This window comes from Nuphar pumila, chromosome 6 (genome assembly GCF_984573655.1).
Source record: "Nuphar pumila chromosome 6, dmNupPumi1.hap1.1, whole genome shotgun sequence".
NCBI classification, from domain to species: domain Eukaryota; kingdom Viridiplantae; phylum Streptophyta; class Magnoliopsida; order Nymphaeales; family Nymphaeaceae; genus Nuphar; species Nuphar pumila.
The window spans coordinates 113928288-113947591 of NC_143254.1; the positions used below are offsets into that span (position 1 = coordinate 113928288).

Below are 19304 nucleotides of genomic sequence, written 5' to 3' on the forward strand. Positions count from 1 at the left end.
CATGTCTTCCTAGGCCTACCCCGACCTCTTTTAACTAATATATTTTCCCATTTCTCCATCCTTCTAACTGGAGCATCATTAGGCCTTCGCCGAATATGTCCAAACCACCGTAAACGATTCTCTCTCATCTTATTTTCGCCTACTTTCTTACGTATCTCCTCGTTCTGAATCTTATCTTTTATTGTATTTCCACACATCCATCTCAGCATACGCATCTCAGCTACACTCATTTTTTGAATATGATGTCTCTTGGCAGCCCAACATTTCGTATCATATAGTAAAGTGGGCCTAATAGTCGTCCTATAAAACTTTCCCTTCAACCGCAATGGCATTCTACGATCGCACAACACTCCAGTTGCACTTTTCCATTTCATCCACCCAACCTTTATCCTATGATTTACATCTCCATCAATTTCTCCATACTTTTGAATGATAGATCTCAAATATTTGAAACAATCATCCACCGGTATTTCTTGCTCACCAAGCTTCACTACACTCTCATCACTACTTCGTTGCTTACTAAACCGACATTCCATGTATTTTGCCTTACTCTTACTCAACTTAAAACCTCTTGCTTCTAATGTTTGTCTCCATAATTCTAACTTAGCATTAACCCCAGCTCTAGACTCATCAATCAAAACAATATCATCAGCAAACAACATACACCACCGCACATTTTCTTGAATTGATCTCGTAAGCTCATCCATCACTATAGCAAATAGGAAAGGGCTTAAAGCAGATCCTTGATATAACCCAACCGCTATAGGAAAATTGGTTGTCACCCCTCCACAAGTGCGGACATTGGTTACTACTCCTTCATACATATCCTTAATTATACTAATGTACTTGAGAGAAACACCTTTCTTCATCATTGTCCACCAGAGAACGTCCCTAGGTACTCTATCGTATGTCTTCTCCAAATCAATAAAAACCATATGCAAATCTTTGTTCCTCTCTCTATTTCTCTCAATAAGTTGTCTAAGAAGATGTATAGCTTCCATAGTTGATCTTCCAGGCATAAAACCAAATTGATTCTCCAATATCATGACAACCTTCATCAACCTAGACTCAATCACCCTCTCCCAAAGTTTCATAGTATGACTCATGAGTTTTATACCACGATAGTTTGTGCAATCTTATATATCACCCTTATTCTTATATAGAGGCACCAAAGTACTCTTCCTCCACTAATTAGGCATCTTATTTGTCCGCCAAATCTTGTTAAAAAGATTTGTCAACCATTCTAAACCTTTATCTCCCAAGCATTTCCAAGCCTCGATAGGTATACCATCTGGGCCAACTGCTCTTCTTGATTTCATTTTCTTCAAAGCCTCTGCAATTTTTTTCTTTTGAATCTTGCGCATGAAGTCACGATTCATCTCATGAAAAGGAATGGAGAAGTCTCCAAGATCTTGAGCATGACTTTCATTAAATAGCTTATCAAAATAATTTTTTCATCTCTCCTTAATCTCCTCATCTTTGACTAAAACCCTTTGCATTTCATCTTTGATACATCTAACCATACCCAGATCCCTCGATTTCATATCTCTCATCTTTGCAAGCCTATAAATATCCTTCTCACCCTCTTTGGTATCCAACTTGTCATAAACCTCCTTATATACCTTATCCCTCGTGTTCCGAACTACTTTTTTAGCTTCCTTCTTTGCTATCATATACTTCTCTAAATTCTCATTATCACGACTCTTACTTAGATTTCTATAACACTCTCTTTTAACCTTAATAGCTAATTTGACATCCTCGTTCCACCACGATGTATCCTTACCTAGCGGTGCACCGCCTTTAGACTCACCCAATACCTCCTTAGCCACCTTTCTCATGCCACCTGTTATCTTATTCCACGTTGATTCTGAATCCTCCTCGAGACACCAATCAGCTTTCTTAACTACCTGCTCTGCAAACATTCCTTGTTTAGCTCCTTTCAGTGCCCACCACTTAATTCTATGATCTATCCTATGTCTATCCCTTTTGCGGCATTGTCTAATTCTAAGATCTAAAATTAAGACTATATGTTGTGTAGCTACACTTTCTCCCGGTATAACTTTACAATCGATGCAACAACCCCTATTTCTCTTTTTAAGTAGGAAAAAATCTATCTGACTCGTATTAACCCCACTTTTAAATGTTACTAGGTGAGACTCCCTCTTCCTAAACCAAGTGTTTGCTAAGATCATATCATAGGACAAACCAAAATTTAAAATCCTTTCTGCACTTTCGTTTTTTTCTCTTATGCCATAGCCTCCATGGAGGCTCTCAAATCCATCCCTACTAATGCCTACATGCCCATTAAGGTCACCGCCGATGAAAAACCTTTCTCCATAAGATATCCCTTGTACTACTCCATCTAAATCTTCCCAAAATTGACGCTTAATGGAATCATCTAAACCTACTTGAGGTGCATAAACACTAATAATATTAATAATATCTGAACCTAATACTAATTTAATAAGTAAAATTCTATCACCCTTCCTACGCACCTCAACTACATTATCTATAAACTCACGACTCATAACAATCCCTACTCCATTCCTATTCCTATTTATTCCTGTATACGAAATCTTATATCCCCAAGGTTCTATCACTTTTGCTTTCTCACCTACCCATTTGGTCTCTTGCAGACATAAAATATCAATCTTTCTCCTACACATAACATCTATTAACTCTACCAACTTACCAGTTAAAGATCCTATGTTCCAAGTGGCTAACCTAATTTTATGGTCTTGGACTGACTTCTTTACCCTCACCCGTCCAACAAAGTGAGGGAACCCTTGCCTATTTGACACCACACCCGGGCGTCGGTGTGACGTGTCGCTTCCGGGCGACGACCTAACAACCCTTGCCTATTTATCACTGCCTCCGGGCCTATAGAGTACAGTGCGTCGCTCAGTAGGGAACGCCCCAACGAAATTCTCATATTGGTTCATAATCATAGGATATGACTAAGTTTTTATGCTGGCTGTCACAGGCCTACCGCAACCCTCCTCTTTTATCCGGGCTTGGGACTGGCAGTGTATAACTAAACAATTATACACAGGTTCATAAGCCAATGCATATATATATATATAGGTAGATTACATAATATAAGCTTTAGAACTTAAAAAAAAAATATATAACTAGTTAAAATATGAAATTAACAAAAAAGCCAATTGTTGGAATTTACAAAAAAATTGCATTAAGGAAACCATGGGTTGGAATTGGGAATGAGATTGAAAAGTTGAAAAGTTAGCAACAACCCCATAAAGAGGGAGCCTCTCTCACACACACACACCCTTGTTTGACCTCTTTGAGATTTTTCGAAAATCTCTCCTCTTTCCTCCTCACATGTAATCAGGTTTGGATATCCATCAAATTCAGACACGTGACAGATTCAGTAGGAAAAAATTAAAATCATATACGCATCCTATTATAATCAGATATGGTTTTGGCGGAACAACCCCAACTAAAAGGAGTCAGATTGAGTTGGATATTGGATAAAATCCAATGCATTCACATCCCTACATACAAACAAAGACAAAACGTACATGCAGATAAATATACAAGCAATCTCTAAAAAAAACCATGTCGAAGAGGGGGAATTCAGTGATCTGACCGCAGTGGGGGATGCGTGGCATTCAGTCAGTCGGCGGACTACTTTGGAAAAGTAGCAAGTACTAAATCGGGTCCGCATGTTGAAGGCCCATCTTTAGGATGCCCTAAGATAGTCCTAGCAGCCAAAAACCAGGCCATATAAGAGCCAAACAGGATCCAGTTAAATAATTCTCATGTTTGGATAAACGTGAGCTCAAATTCTTTTTTTGGATGATAAAAAAAAAACTAACTGTGCAGGGCAGCTGGGGAAGGATTGACGGGCATGCTCCTTCAAGGACCTCTACCGTCCTTTGACAACCTGCCCTCATAAACATGAAACCTGAGTACCCCATCTCTGTCTGCTTTTGCCTTGTGGTGAGAGATGTGCACCCTAAGTATCAAACTCGCGGCATCCTTCAACTTGGAGCGTCTTAAGACGACCCGCCTAACCAGGTATGAAGAGTCCCTGTGGGCGTGAGCTCAAATTCTTAAAAGGAGGTGTTTTCAACTGTTAAACCCCAATATGACCCCTACATCACAATTCAAGAGCAGCAAGCAAGGCATTCCCAGATCCACACAGAATAGAATGTAGAGCCTACAGCATACATACCTTCAGTCCATCGGGCATAATACTTGCATCTGCTAAATCTGATGAGCATAAAAAATCATAGCCAAGTACAAGAGTTATACATGCTGGCAAGAGAATGCTTTGTCATGAAGAAACAGGTGTGAATTTTGTTTTCGCAACGGTTTTGCAAAATTTATAGATTACTGCTTTGATTTCACTTGCAGCCATTTGGGACATTTGCAAGAATTTTGAAGTTCTTCGCTTTTCCTTTTTGTTGTTTTGAGTATGGCTGGGAAACAAGACAAGCAGTTTGTCGCCTGGCTTGTAAACAACTCAGAACTTGTAAAATAGGTTCGACAAGCTGAACATGAACAGGTGTTGGGCTTGGTTCAACTCATTAAGTAGCAATAGATATATAATTTGTATACGTTTGATATCATACAACCTAATGTAAAACAGATGGTAAAAGTGACATCCATGGGAGCACAAGAAAGAAACAAGAAGATGGAGAAGAGTTATGACTTCAATGGCAAGAAAAGTAAAGGAGATACCACATATAGGGGACGACCCCCTTGGATACACTACAGGACAAATTCTTTTGATTCACTAACCACCTGAAAATTACATGAATGCCCCTAATAAATAATATTATGTACACTTGAGTGGGGTAGCACCAAAGACTAGTAATACGTATGATACACCTATATTACACTATTCAACAGCATGCAAGCAATAAGTTCAGATTTCAAATCCTATTGATTCCAGTTCTGATTCAGTGTAGTGCATTTTTTGTCTATATATGAGTTAGCTTGGGCTTGACTCAATAGGACTAAAATTCAAATCCGATTATATATCTAGCCTGGGAACAGTGTATTTTCTTCTTTTTTTCTTAACAAACCACCTCGAACTTGGCTCAACTCATCATAAAAATGATCCCAGCTTGAATGCTTCATGTTCAGTTCATTCAGCTCGTTTACCAGACCTGTTTGGGTACATTTGTATATGTCTGCAAGAGTTTGGTCTTTTGGCAATTGCATGCATATGCTGCAAAACAGTTAGTAAAACATCTTTGTGAACCTGCCAAGAGGGAATCATTACCTTTTTCATGTTTCAAGACATAAATATGTGGTCTCAAGATCCGAAGCATGCCAATCAAGTTGTTGATTATAGTTTCCATTGAGTAACAGTGCACTTGGAAGTCCTCAAGGGATAAAATCCTAAATTTAGACTTCAAAACTGAAGCCAGTGAACCTTAAATACCAAACGAGAAGAAGCATCCGGTGAAATTTTCATTTGTGAATTGAAATATATAATGGATGTCAGAGTTGAACAATGAAAATAGTGACACGTGCTATTTGTATATACATCTGAGATTTCCTGTCATTAAAGTACATTTTGTAAAAGACTAAAAGTACATGCACGTACCTGTACAGGTGGTATTGCAAGACCAATAACATTACATGTAGGGATTCCATGATTGTAAATCAAGATACATGCCCTGCATTTGAAGTTGGCAGTTCTCATCCTGTAAATAAATGTCTTGATCACAGCTGAAAGTGAACATGCCCACTTCTGTTCCTGGATATCAAGCCGAACAGTTACAGTCTTACACTTCGCTTCCCTGTGCTACGCTTACCCATTCTTGCTTTTAAAGTATTTTACAAAGTACTTTTCTTCCCTGCAGTACTCATATATAACTTTATAAACTTCGATCAGGAGTTTAGGGAATCGGCGTGTCAAGTAGTCATCAAATCCTTCAGGCATATTTCCCAGATAATCCTGTTACATCAATTCAGGAAAAACTCAAACAGGTCCAGCAAAACACTTTCATACAGGAAACAACACTAACCGAGTAATCATGTCCCAATGGATTAGATGACAACAATGTCACAATGTTTTTATATATAAGTGCAAATGGCAGGAAGAAAAGGGAAAGATGGATTTAATTGATATAGAAATATAATTCTTACTGATGCTTCAGTTCTCTATTATCACTAGATTAATTGATAGTATGATACAGAAATATAATTCGTGTTGATGTTTCTGTTCTCCATTTTCACTTGATTATGAAGAAAACACAGCATTTGCTAAGGTATTAAGACCACCACGTAGCTGGCACATCCTTGAGGTCTAGGACCCTGAGTATCCACATGCAAAGTCTCTTGCGACCCTGAGCTGCCCTAATTCACGGAGAGATTACATTAGCAACAGTCTTTGATGTGCAATATTATCACCATTTTTCAGATGGAACTTGTTACACGCATTAGGTATCCCCTCAGAAACATATCATCCACTTGTGAAGATGATTTCACTCATGCTGTAAGTGCAAGATGGGGAAACCAACGTGAGGGCATTCAGCACTGTTTTACTAACGATTGTTCTCAATATTTTATAGGGTTTTTTGCAATTTGGTCCTTGCCTTATAGCCAATTTGCAAAATAGTCCCTGCCTTATGCCATTTTGCTAATCGGTCCTGGATAAGGGTGGCCATCCGACGGGCTTTGGGTACCCGGCCCGAATAAAGTCAGGCCGAGCCCATGTGCAAAATGCACAGGGCCCGACAAGCCCGGCCAGTTAACTGGGTCGAGCTTAAAGGGCCCTGCCCAACCCGAGCCCAACCGATTGTAACTGGGTCGGGCCGGGCTCGGACCTCAATATGGGTCGGTCCTGCCTGCCCATCCCAATGTCCACCCCTAGTCCTCGACTTTCTCTCCGTTATTACAAACTGGTCCTTCTGTCAACAGCTGTTAGTTTGACCACGTTCAAACACTGACCGTGGTTAACTGGTCACCAAAATGTCCCTCGTCATATAGTTGTTAGTTTATTAACTTTTTGCAAATTAGACCCTACTTTATTCACCTGTAAGGGCAGAACTCGAAATTTTTGTGCCCTTTAACAGTTACCGTCAGGGAAGCTAACGGCTGTTAACCTCAAAGACTCATTTGCAATGGTTAATGAAAAGGCAAGGACTGATTTGCAAAATGGCATAAGGCAAGGACTATTTTGCAAAAAAACCTTATTTTATAAGCCCCTCTATTAGTTTCTCGTACAGATGAATGTTAGCTTTAGGATGTTTTGTGGTTTCAATGCCTGCAGTCAACAGTTTCTGGTTCATACAATGATTTTTTGACGGCACCTCTAGGTACATAGAGAAAGTCTTCTATTAATTCAATTTTCTTGTAGATCAATAAATTTTTCTTATAAATACTTACCGCCACCATTGAAAATTGAAAATAGAGGCAGAGAAATTATTTTTGACAATACCATTAAACTTGTGAAGGATGATGCGACATAATACTTACTACAAAAATGGATTCTTTGGGTGGTGGGACCCAGAATCAGAGTAAACAATGCCAAATAAATTCTAAACTCTTTTATTCAATAACAGAGAAGGTAACAAGTGGCTTTTACAGATCTAACAACTTGAACATTTTTAAATGACTCGAACCAGCCAAAGAAAATGGCCCTTTTGAGACGACTTCCAAAAGTAAACCAATGGCTACAATGCCCAAAATGGTTTATTTAACATATGAACATCAAACAAGCAAATACCAAACACATGCAGGTGGACTGACATTGACCTTCTATTTTAATTATCAACTTCTAGTTCCGCCACACTATTTTGTTTGTTGGAACTCTCCATTCTTCTTTGAGTCATCCTCTGATCACAACATATACCATGATTCTGATAGAGTTCTGCATATAAAACAAAATGAATCTAAAGTTTCACTTTCCAACATTTTTTACAATGCTATGCAATTCTCTATGTGGATTTCAATTTGGTTCACAGGTTTGTATCCCACCAAAACCTAAAAGTACAGTCTAGCATAGTGGATTCCCTTGAGATTCTTTGTTTATTGGTCCACATCCAAAAGCTTCCCCTCCATGAACGTTGTGATACCTTTGAAGAAGTCTATCCATTTGTTCAGCAATAGGTTTGTTATCCAAATTCATAGTGGAACTGTTTTAGTGACTACAAGTTTCCGCTCCATCCTGGTTTTCCACTTGTTCACCATCAGTGACTGGCCACCTTCCACCTCAAATTCCACTCTATCTTCGTTTCTGTATCCACTTTAACCGAAAAAAGTCCATTACAATCCGCAGAAAACCTTATGTTTGGATTCTGGAATACTTGACCACAGCCTCCCAAAGTTTTTATAATTAAAACTGAGTTCCATTCTCTTCTTTTTCAAAAGACCAAGGACCAGTCAAAAGGGTCCATAAAAACAGCTGTAACATTTCTTTATGTTTAGCTGGAATCAAGAGTTGGAGGATTGTCGACCAGCCTACATTTCAGTGTTTCCATGCCATCTCCTCAACCCCCAACTATTTTCCACTAAAATCTTCCCTTTGAGGTCGAATATTGTGCACTCTTATGGTTTATGTTGAAAATAGGTGGTTTTTAGTTTAAGTCTTTTTATATTAGAGTTTTTTTTGAAATTTTGTTTTCATAATGGACTTAGATGTAATTATTCCTTTTAGCCGCTCTCTATTTAATATAGAGAGAAGCCCTAATCCAAAGTAACGAAATTCTTTACTGTGCAGCCGACTCTCTCTCTCTCTCTCTCTCTCTCTCTCTCTCTCTATCTATCTATCTCTCTCTCTCTACACAGGTGGTTGTGCATCAACCTTCCTTCTACATGGTATCAGAGCCCTCGATCTCGGGAGCGTGATCACGAGAGGACTGATCTTCACCAACGAAAAAAAAAAATTCGACTGCGTGAAATCAGGTTTGATGTTGCACGATTGTGGAAGATCTGATAACAGATCTGGGGTGTTACCCAGATCTGTCGTCAGATCTAAGGATGGAGCTCCCAGTGAGGATTTCCTGGAGCCGTAACCTCCTTTTCTCCTCAGTTTGGAGTTTTTTTTTTGTTTTCGTGATCTCCTGTCGTGATTTCCTGGATGTTGCCGAGTTCTGTTCCAGCCGTGACGTGATTTTTGGTTATTGACGAGTTTTGTTCCTGCTGTTGCGTGCCTGCCGTGATTGTTGTGCTGTTGGTTGTTCCTGCTGTTTGGGTCATGCAGCAAGTTTCTTTGTTGTTGTGTGTCTGCCGTGATTTCATTTTTCTGTGTTGATTGCGTCTGCCGTGATTCTGAAATTTATTTCCTGTGCTTGTTGCGTGTGATCGAGATATGATTGATCTATTTAATTGTGCCCTGAAGACTTATTGGTTGTTATGCCTTATATGTTTGGAGAACAGCAGTTGTCGTGATCATCTGTTTTGCAACTGAATATTATTGTTGGTCGTGGTGTATTTGGGCGCAGCAATGGTCGTGATTCCCTGTTGTGTCGAGTTTTGTTTTGTGCTGTGTTAGTTTAAGTTATCCCTCTGTCGTGAAAGCAGCAGGAGTGATTCCCTGCTGGTTGTGGGCTGTTTTTTTTTTTTGAAAACAGCAGGGCTGATTCCTTACAGTGTTGGAAAATTCTACTTGAATATTTGTTGTTCAAGTGAGCAGTATGGTTGAAACTTCGAAACGTGATTCTAAAATGGAACATATTGGGGAGTATAAGGCTTTTGCCAACCCCTTCTCGTACGGCTCTTCCGTAAGGTTGAATAAACCATGGTTGCTCGTTTGTTGCTCACAGGCCTCTTTGTTGCTCGAAGCAAAAGGATCATCAAGAACAAACCATGGTTGCTCGTTTTCTTACAGGTCTTTCTTCATAATTTTCTGTTGCAAAAGTTCAAATGTTGACTGGATCAGATGTTCCCACTCTTGCTGATGCATACAATCGTCTGAGTAGACTGGCGATCTCTCTGCCACAATCTCAGTCTGTGACTCAGTCATCTGCTCTTGTTGTCTCATCTGGTTATGGGCGTGGAAATATTCAGAATATCAGAGGACGAGGACGTGGACGTGGTATGGGAGGCAGAGGAAAGCTTCAATGTACATTCTGTGGAAAATCTGGACATTTAGAAGATTGTTGTTGGGATAAGCATGGTCGGCCAACCTCTTCTTCATCAAAGTCATATACTCCTAAAGCAAATGTTACTACTATCGAGGCAACAAATGTACAGGAGAATATCTCTGCAAGTGACCGTAGTATCATCCTCAGTTGTGTTGAATATGATGAGTTGATAGCTCTTCGTCCTTTGAGTTCCACTCCTCCTGTAGCTGGTGTTGCCTATTCAACCGGAAATCATCTTCATCCGACTGACAGTAAGTGGATTATTGACTCTGGTGCATCCAGACATTTGTGTGGAAATTCACTTGTTTTCTCAGATATAAAGGATATTAATGCTCATCGAAGAGTCTCATTAGCCGATGGGAGTTCCTCCCCGGTCGTTGGTCAGGGAAATATTTCTATATCCTCCTCATTACAGTTGCAAAATGTTCTTCATGCTCCAAACTTTCCTCAAAGTTTACTCTCTGTTAGTTGCCTTATAAGAGAGCAAAATTGTAGAGTAATATTTGATCCGATGGGTTGTCATTTTCAGGATTTGCTGACGGGGAAGAAGATTGGTGGAGGCTATGAAGAAAATGGAGTCTACTACCTACATCATCCAATGGGTAATGTTCATGCTGCAGTGGAACACTCATTCAGTCATGTTCAGTGGCATCGTCGTCTTGGTCATCCTTCATTGTCAAAGCTTCGTTCGGTCTTTCCTAAAATTCCTTCCACCACATCATTTCAGTGTGAAGCATGTCAGTTGGGAAAAGCATCATCGAAGTTCGTTCCCTTCGAGTCAGAGTCAGTCTAGTAATAAAGTTTTTGAACTTCTTCATGCAGATGTATGGGGTCCTAGTAAGATTCCTACTAGGACTCAGTGTCGTTATTATCTTATTATTGTTGATGATTTCTCTAAGTTGTCATGGGTGTTTTTAATAAAAGAATGATCTGAAGTTCCAAGTATTATCAAATCCCTAATTCTTGAAATAAAAACTCAGTTTGAATCGATTGTCAAGATTGTTCGCACTGATAATGCTCTCGAGTTTAAATCAAAGGTCTGTTACAATTTTACCAAGATCATGGCATCCAACCCCAAACTTCTTGTGCCTATTCATCTCAACAAAATGGGGCGGTTGAGCGAAAACATTGGTACCTGCTTGATGTTGCCAGGACCATTATGATTCAATCCAATGTTCCTGCGTTATACTGGGGTGATGCGATTACCACTGCTTGCTATCTGATCAACCGCATGCCTTTGTCTTCTGTGGGTGATTAAATTCCATTACATATCCTAAAACCTAATGCCCCACTTTTTTCTTTCTCACCAAAAATATTTGGATGTGTTTGTTTTGTACACAAACTTGGCCCTGACCGTGATAAATTAGTCGCTCAAGCTACAAAATGCATATTTATAGGTTATCCAAAAAATCAAAAGAGCTATCGATGTTATGATCATATTTCTCGCCGAGAGTATGTCAGTGCGGATGTATCTTTCTTGGAATTCTCTCCATATTACTCTATTTTTGGTTCCCCGCTGCAGGTTGATCCAGCTGAGTCTTTTCCATTACCTATACCTCATTTTCCTTTGGAATTTGTGCCCTCATTACTGAACCAAACTTCATCCTCTTCCAGATTTAATAATCCTCCATTGGTATATGTGCGTAGAGCTCCACCTCCGCAAGAGCCTTCATCTTCTTCTTCTCCTGAGGTAAGTTCTACTGACAATAGTAATCTTCAGGATGATGATAACAGGCCTATTGCTCTACAAAAGGGGACACAACAATGTACCTTATATCCCATATCTCATTTTGTCTTCGATGCCAGAATTAGAAATCAGATGAAGTCTTTTATTTCAGCCTTATCTGCTGAAACTATTCCTCTGAACTATCAACAGGCAAAACTTGATAATCGCTGGAAGTTGGCTATGCAAGAAAAAATGAATGCTTTAGTATCTCAGCATACATGGGATCTAGTTGATTCCCCAGCAGATGCTGACATTATTGGATGTAAATGGGTATATACAATAAAGTACAAATCTGATGGTTCTATTGAAAGGTACAAGGCCAGATTAGTAGCGAAAGGGTATACTCAGACATATGGTATTGACTTCTTTGAAACCTTTTCTCTTGTTGCACGGATGGGTACCATCCGTCTTGTTCTCTCAGTAGTTGTTCAGCATGGTTGGAGCTTGTGCCAATTAGATGTGAAAAATGCATTTCTATATGGGATCTATCTGAGACCGTTTACATGCAACAACCTCCAGGATTCGAGGTTGAGGGGGAGTGTCAGAAGGTGTGTAGATTGAGAAAGGCGATTTATGGCTTGAAACAAAGTCCTCGTGCATGGTTTCAAAAGTTGTTTGAAGTGATGTCAAACTTTGGCTTTAATAGGTTAGCAGCAGATCATACACTATTTATAAAGAAAACTAGCTCTGACATAGTTGTTATGGTGGTATATGTGGATGACATCATTCTTACAGGAGATGATGTGAAAGCTATTGAAGCCACAAAGGCTCATCTTCAAAAACACTTTGTTATAAAAGACCTTGGTTCACTCAGGTATTTTCTGGGTATAGAAGTTGCCAGGAGCCGTGAAGGGATGGTTTTGTCTCAACGGAAGTATGTTCTTGACTTATTAAAGGAAACGGGCATGTTGGGAGCTAAACCAACAAATATTCCCATGGACCATAAAGTTCAGTTGTTTGAATAAGGGTCAAAACCAGTTGATAGCAAAAGCTATTGCTCCCTAGCAGGGAAGCTATTATATGTAACTGTGACCAGGCCGGATATTGCTTTAGCAGTAAGCAAAGTTAGCCAGTTTATGGACAAACCAACTGAGGTACACTGGAATGTAGCCATAATGATTCTCAGATATCTAAAATCCTCTCCTGGAAAGGGGTTATTGTTCAGAAAAGGTGGAACTCTGGAGATAGTAGCCTATTCTGATGCTGACTATGTTGGATCTGTAGTAGATAGAAAATCTACCACAGGATTCTGTGTGTTTTTGGGAGACAACTTGATTTCGTGGAGAAGTAAGAAACAAAATGTGGTTTCCAGGTCGAGTGCAGAATCAGAATATCGGGCTATGGCCCAAACAGCTGCTGAATTGATATGAGTTCGCACTGTTCTTCATGATCTTCAGGTGAAGGTTTCCTCTCCAATGACCATGATGTGCGATAACAAAGCGGCAACATATATAGCAAACAATCTGAGCACATTGAGGTTGATTGCCACTATGTAAAAGATATGATTCAAGCTGGTCATATCACTACCAAATATCTAAAGTCGGAAGATCAAGTTACAGATATGTTTACAAAGCCTCTAGATAGGCCAAATTTCTCAAAATGTTGTGACAAGTTGAGCATGATTGATATTTATGATCCAGCTTGAGAGGGAGTGTTGAAAATAGGTGGTTTTTAGTTTAAGTCTTTTTATATTAGAGGTTTTTTTGAAATTTTGTTTTCATAATGGACTTAGATGTAATTATTCCTTTTAGCCTCTCTCTATTTAATATAGAGAGAAGCCCTAATCCAAAGTAACGAAATTCTTTACTGTGCAGCCGACTCTCTCTCTCTCTCTCTCTCTCTCTCTCTACACAGGTGGCTGTGCATCGACCTTCCTTCTACAGTTTACATAGTGTGCCTCTAGCTGTAGAGGATTCCAGTCCTCCCCTAGTGTGCCACAATTGCTGCTTTCCTCTGTCTTTATCCTCAATGTGGCAACAGAGCAAACTCTCAGAATTATGTCATAAACTAGTAACCCCATCAGGTGGATCCCTCCCCAAGGACGGCAGTCACGGCATAAAATCAACATCTAGAGCCATTGTATCCAGAGACTGAGCATTGGCTTTTACAATTCGTAATCATCAGAGGGTTTGTTGGCAGTATGAGAAACAAACATTTGAAAGAGAGTGCAATTGCTAGCAGCAAATTTCAGATGGAACTGGGAAGGATATTAAAGCAATTCTTCAGCTATGCCACATGGACATGGAAAAAAGGATGCAGGACCCGTCATTATTGTATAGTTTTCCATCAAAAACAGTATACAAGGGGACACAACATGAGGGCAACTTGAAGTATCCCTGCAACGTAGTTCTTGTGTTGTCCAAGAATGTAGTATGCCTGGTTAACAACACATTGGAGGGCAGAGGATAGCCAAATCTGGTTGCTAGGCTACAACCTTCACAGGTTTTCTAAGTATTCACTTACATGAGAAAAATTATTTTAAGGTGAGAAGGCTAGCTAGACAAGGAATTCTACCCCAAAAAAGAGTGGATAGAAGGAGAAACCATACAAAGCTGTAACGTTGTGGCATTGGATTGTACTATTGGTTACATTATTGAATTGGTAGATATCTGTCTAACCCCGGTTGGTATATATATATATATAGAGAGAGAGAGAGAGAATATGAGAACTAGAAATATGGCCATTTCCAACACTTGTTTTTGCAAATTCAACCCTGTAGATGTGTTCGGCATGGTAAATTTGCTAGGAATCAACTTTTTGATCTAGTGTTGTCAGTATCGTACAATACAATACGATACGATATACAATAGTATTGGTAGAACTAATACAGTTTAAGTCAGAGTTACCGAAAGCGCCTAGGCAAAAGGGGAAGTGCGCTTCGGAAGCGTGAAACGTCGCGCTTCCGAAGCGTGAGGGGAAGCGTCCCCCTTTTTTGGGAAGCGCGCTTCCCCCACGCTTCCCCCATTTTTCCATTTTTTTCGCTTCCCCCTCGCTTCCCCCTCGCTTCCTAGGTCGCTTCCGAGACGGTTCAGAATTTTCTTCTAAGTGGTCCCATGCTTCCCCGCTTCCTAAATTTTTGAAAGTGCCTCGCTTCCTGCTCCTGCTCCCGCTTCCCGTATCGCTTCCTGCTCCCGCTTCCTCGACTGTTAACTCTGGTTTAAGTAGTAAATCATAATTGGTATGATTATCATATCGATACGATATGTATCGTACGATACAGGAGTGTATCATACTGTATCATATGATACAAGAATGTATCATACGAGTGTATTGTACAAGTATGATACACCCTGTATCGTACAAGTCGAGCCATTTTTTTTTACTTTTTCGGTGCTGGAAAAGTGGTCACTTATGGGGGGCAGTTTTTATCCTCCAAGGGCCATTTTGACCGCTTTTTCATGCTCTCCCTCCCCAAGCCCCTTTTTAAGCCTACCCACACTATTTTGAGATCAAATCCACCCTAAAAATTAGGGCTTTTGCTAGATCTGAATCGTAGAAGTGTGGTTTGCCTCAAATCTCACCCATGTCCATCCTACCCAACATTTGTTTTTACTTCGAACCCTCAAATCTCACCCATTTTCACCCTACCCCACCCTAGAAATTGGGGCTTTTGCTAGATCCAAGCCCTAGTGGCGTGATTTATCCTAATCTGGCCATTTTCATCATACACACACATTTTTATGCCCTCTAACCCTCAAATTTGAACCCTAAAGGGTTTGTTTCAATATATTTGGAGCATGGCTACATAAAGAGATCGGGCATGGGAACATTGTACAATGGTTTTTGAAGGAAATAGGATGTTGAACCAGTGCAACTATTGGAAGAAGAAGATTCATGGAGGCATTTTTTATGAGACTTGCACACCATTTAATGCTACAAACTCGGATCATTTTCAAGCTATGGCTGATGCAATAGCCAGTATAGGAGTTGGTTACAAGATGCCTTCATATCATGCATTGAGGGGCAGGATTTTGAAACAAGTTGAATAAAACGAGGGGGACTTTGAACAAAAGAATACAATCCAATTGTGTAGCTCATTGCAGCCAGGTATGAATTTGAAATTCAATGTTATTATATTTAATTATGTATTTTTGTGTTGTAAGGATTTTCTCTCATGATATATTTTTCTTTTGTTGGTTTAGATAAACACTGGAATATGTTTGATAGAGATGCTACTTCATTATCTAGGTTTGCACAACATATATTGAGTCAGGGATGCAGTACAAGTGGATGCGAGAGAAATTGGAGTTTTCTTTTAAGCATCCACACAAAGAAAAGGAATAGATTGCACTCTAGATTAAATGATCTTATATTTGTCGCTACAACATGAGATTGAAGCAAATATAACATTTAGATATATGTTAGTAGATCCACTTTAATACAACTTGTATTCTAACTAATATCTGAATATTGCAGACAAATACAAAAATAATCAAGAAGACGCCAGAGAAGTAACTATGATCCCATCAATATTGACAACCTTGATATATTATATGAGTGGGTAGAAGACGAGTCTGTTGACTTGGATGATGATGGGGATTGGAGGCAACTGGAGGCTGAGATGAAGGCATAGGTGGATAATGACAATGATTATGTTGGCCCAGAGATGAATGTGGATAAAGGCGGAGAAGAAGACAACTCAGAAGAAGAACCATTATTTGAATATCATTTTCATAATGATTGATAGATTAGGATATTTATTTTGTTTTGTTATGTAATATATAACTTTGATATCAAACATTCATGCTTGTGACTTGTGACTTTTATTAAATGTTTGTTAGGAGTGTTATCAGTATCGTATCCAATGTTTTACTAGTGCATGTTTATGTTTAGTTACTCATAATTCATATATTCATGTTTTTTTCTATTATATTTTATAATTTTTTTATGATTTTTTTGAATTTTTTGTAATTTTTATATTTTTTGTGGTTTTTAATTCAAGTTTTTTCCCTTATCGTACGATAAGATATGGTACGAGATACCCGTATATGAGGGCTCGTGCAATATGGATCATGCATTTTCAATAAAAATGTGATTTTTGAATGCTTGAATATTTATGAAGATTATGAGTCGTTGATTTTAAAGCCTTAAAAAAATCTCATTTATGCATCATAATCAGATAATTCAAGAGCTGGTCCTTATAAAACCAAGCATGTAGATCACATCCATACACTGAGATTTAAGAGAAAGAACAAAAAGTCCATGAAAATCGTGGTTCACAAGGTATCTCATATTTCCCGTTCTCGTATTCTAGTGACTATATATATATATATATATATATATATATATATATATATATATATATATATATATATATATATATATATATATATATATATATATATATATATATATATATATATATATATAAAAGTGATAGCTGCCTACTTTTATAGCCTACCGTGAGTGAGCAGGTGTTTTTCGGCGTGTTTTCCACAAATCTGACTTTGCATATGTATTCAGTATGGTCTATTTGCTAGGAAACAACACTTTGATCATGTTTTTTCAATGATTTTTTAAGTGTTGCATATTTATGAAATCTTAGACCATTGATTTTTAAACCTTATATAAAACCTACCACCGTGTTGGAAACCGACAAATCTAAGAGTCGATTACTATAAAATCAAACATGTAGAACACAAATGTACAATCACATTTAAGGAAAACATGCAAAAAACCTTAAAAACCTGGTAGGTTGGTGGTAGGCAGCTACCACTTTCTATATATATAGATATAGGGAGAGGTGGTAGCTACTAAACCACCCAGCTAACCAGGATTTCGAAGGGCTTTCCTTAAATCTGACCATACAGATGTGTTCTACACACTCGATTTTATAAAAATCGACTGTTAGATCATCCAATTATGATACACAGGTATGTTTTTATATGGTTTAAAAATTCAATGGTGGCTATCAAGGCTTAAAAAACACATTTTTTTATAGAAAAAACATGATCCAAGTGTCATTTTCTGATAAATCAACCGCGCCGAACACATCTATACAGTCAGGTTTAGGTAAAACATGGGAAAAAACTTTGAAAGCCCAGTTAGCTAGAAAAGTGGTTAGCAACTGCCACCTTCTCTCTTTCTCTCTCTCTTTATATATATATATATATATATATATATATATAAAGTGAACGGGGTTTTCAGGGTGTGTTTTGCAAATCTGACCCTGTAGATGTGTTCGGCATAGTGGATTTGCCAAAAAATGACAATTGGATCGTATTTTTCAATTACTTGAATTTTTAAGCTTGAATATTTATGAAAATTTTGGACCCTCAATTTTCAAACCTTATAAAAACCTACCCACGTGTCAGAATCGGACAATCCAAGAGTCCATTCCTATAAAATCAAGCATGTAGAACACATATGTATGATCAGATTTGAGAAAATCATGAAAAAAACTTTCAGAAGTACGATATGTTGACAGTGGGCACGGATTGGAGCAGGCAGCTATCTGTATTATATATATATATATATATATATATATATATATATATATATATAGATTGTGATTGTGATTGGTTTTTCCTAACGGGAGAAAGGTGTGGACAGTCTTAATTTTCAACTTTTTAGTACTTTTCCTAAGAATCTAACCTTATATATGCAATCTGCATGATCTGTTTAGTAGAAATTTACTTTGGGATCATTTGATTATGACAGGTGAGCAAATTTTTATAAGGCTTCAGAAATCTACAGCTCAGAATTTTCATAAATTTACAGAATCATAAAATCATATTTTTTCATCGCCAAAACATAATATAAGAGTTGATTGCTAGCAAATAGAATATGCTGGACACATTTGTGTGTGTGGTATATATATATATATATATATATATATATATATAGAGAGAGAGAGAGAGAGAGATTGGTTCCTCGGGAATGGATGGTTTTGATTTCTCAAATTTTTTCATTTCTTGGTTTTTTTATCTAGTCTGACCTTATGGATGTGATCTACATGATTTGTTTAGTAGAAATCCACTTTTGGATCATCAGAATATGATATGTGAGCAGTTTTTTATAAGGTTTCAAAAGCAACAATCCAAAAATTTCATAAATTTCAAAGCTCATAAAATCTCATTTTTTATCAGAAAAACACGATCCAAACAGCAAACTCCAATACATTCAAACAAGGCCTTGCCACCATGAAGGCAGTATCCTGTAGACAATAGGTGAAACGGAAAGTAACATCTAGATCATATATCATGACCAAGAGCAGTAGCCGCATTCAATGTGTACATGAAACACATTGACATCCTTCATGTTTCAAATAAATTGACAGTTGCAGCTAATTGGGCTTTCAAAGAATCATCCAAATTTTGAAATGTAAACTCAGAAAAGTGTGAGTTAAAAGGGAGCATGATTTCAACATTATAAGCATGAACTTATCTAAGCCTACTTTTTCTTATAATGAATTTGATGATGAAGCAAAAAATTATTAGGATCATTACATCATCATCATATACATTGTAATAGTATATAATTATGCATTGTTTGCTTCTTTTATTAGTAATATT

The 19304-nt window shown here is 38.1% G+C and overlaps 1 protein-coding gene across 2 annotated transcripts in view; it reads right to left on the reverse strand.

The window, feature by feature from the left end:
* Window positions 1-5445: 5445 nt before the first annotated feature.
* Window positions 5446-19304, reverse strand: part of LOC149835774 (serine/threonine-protein kinase/endoribonuclease IRE1b-like) — a 29085-nt gene continuing 15226 nt past the window's right edge. For both annotated transcript variants that reach the window (XM_090008740.1, XM_090008739.1), the window contains exon 7: window positions 5446-5932. In XM_090008740.1, the coding sequence (XP_089864866.1) occupies window positions 5786-5932 (147 nt within the window). In that variant the 3' untranslated portion in view covers window positions 5446-5785. The remainder of the gene's footprint in view (window positions 5933-19304) is intronic.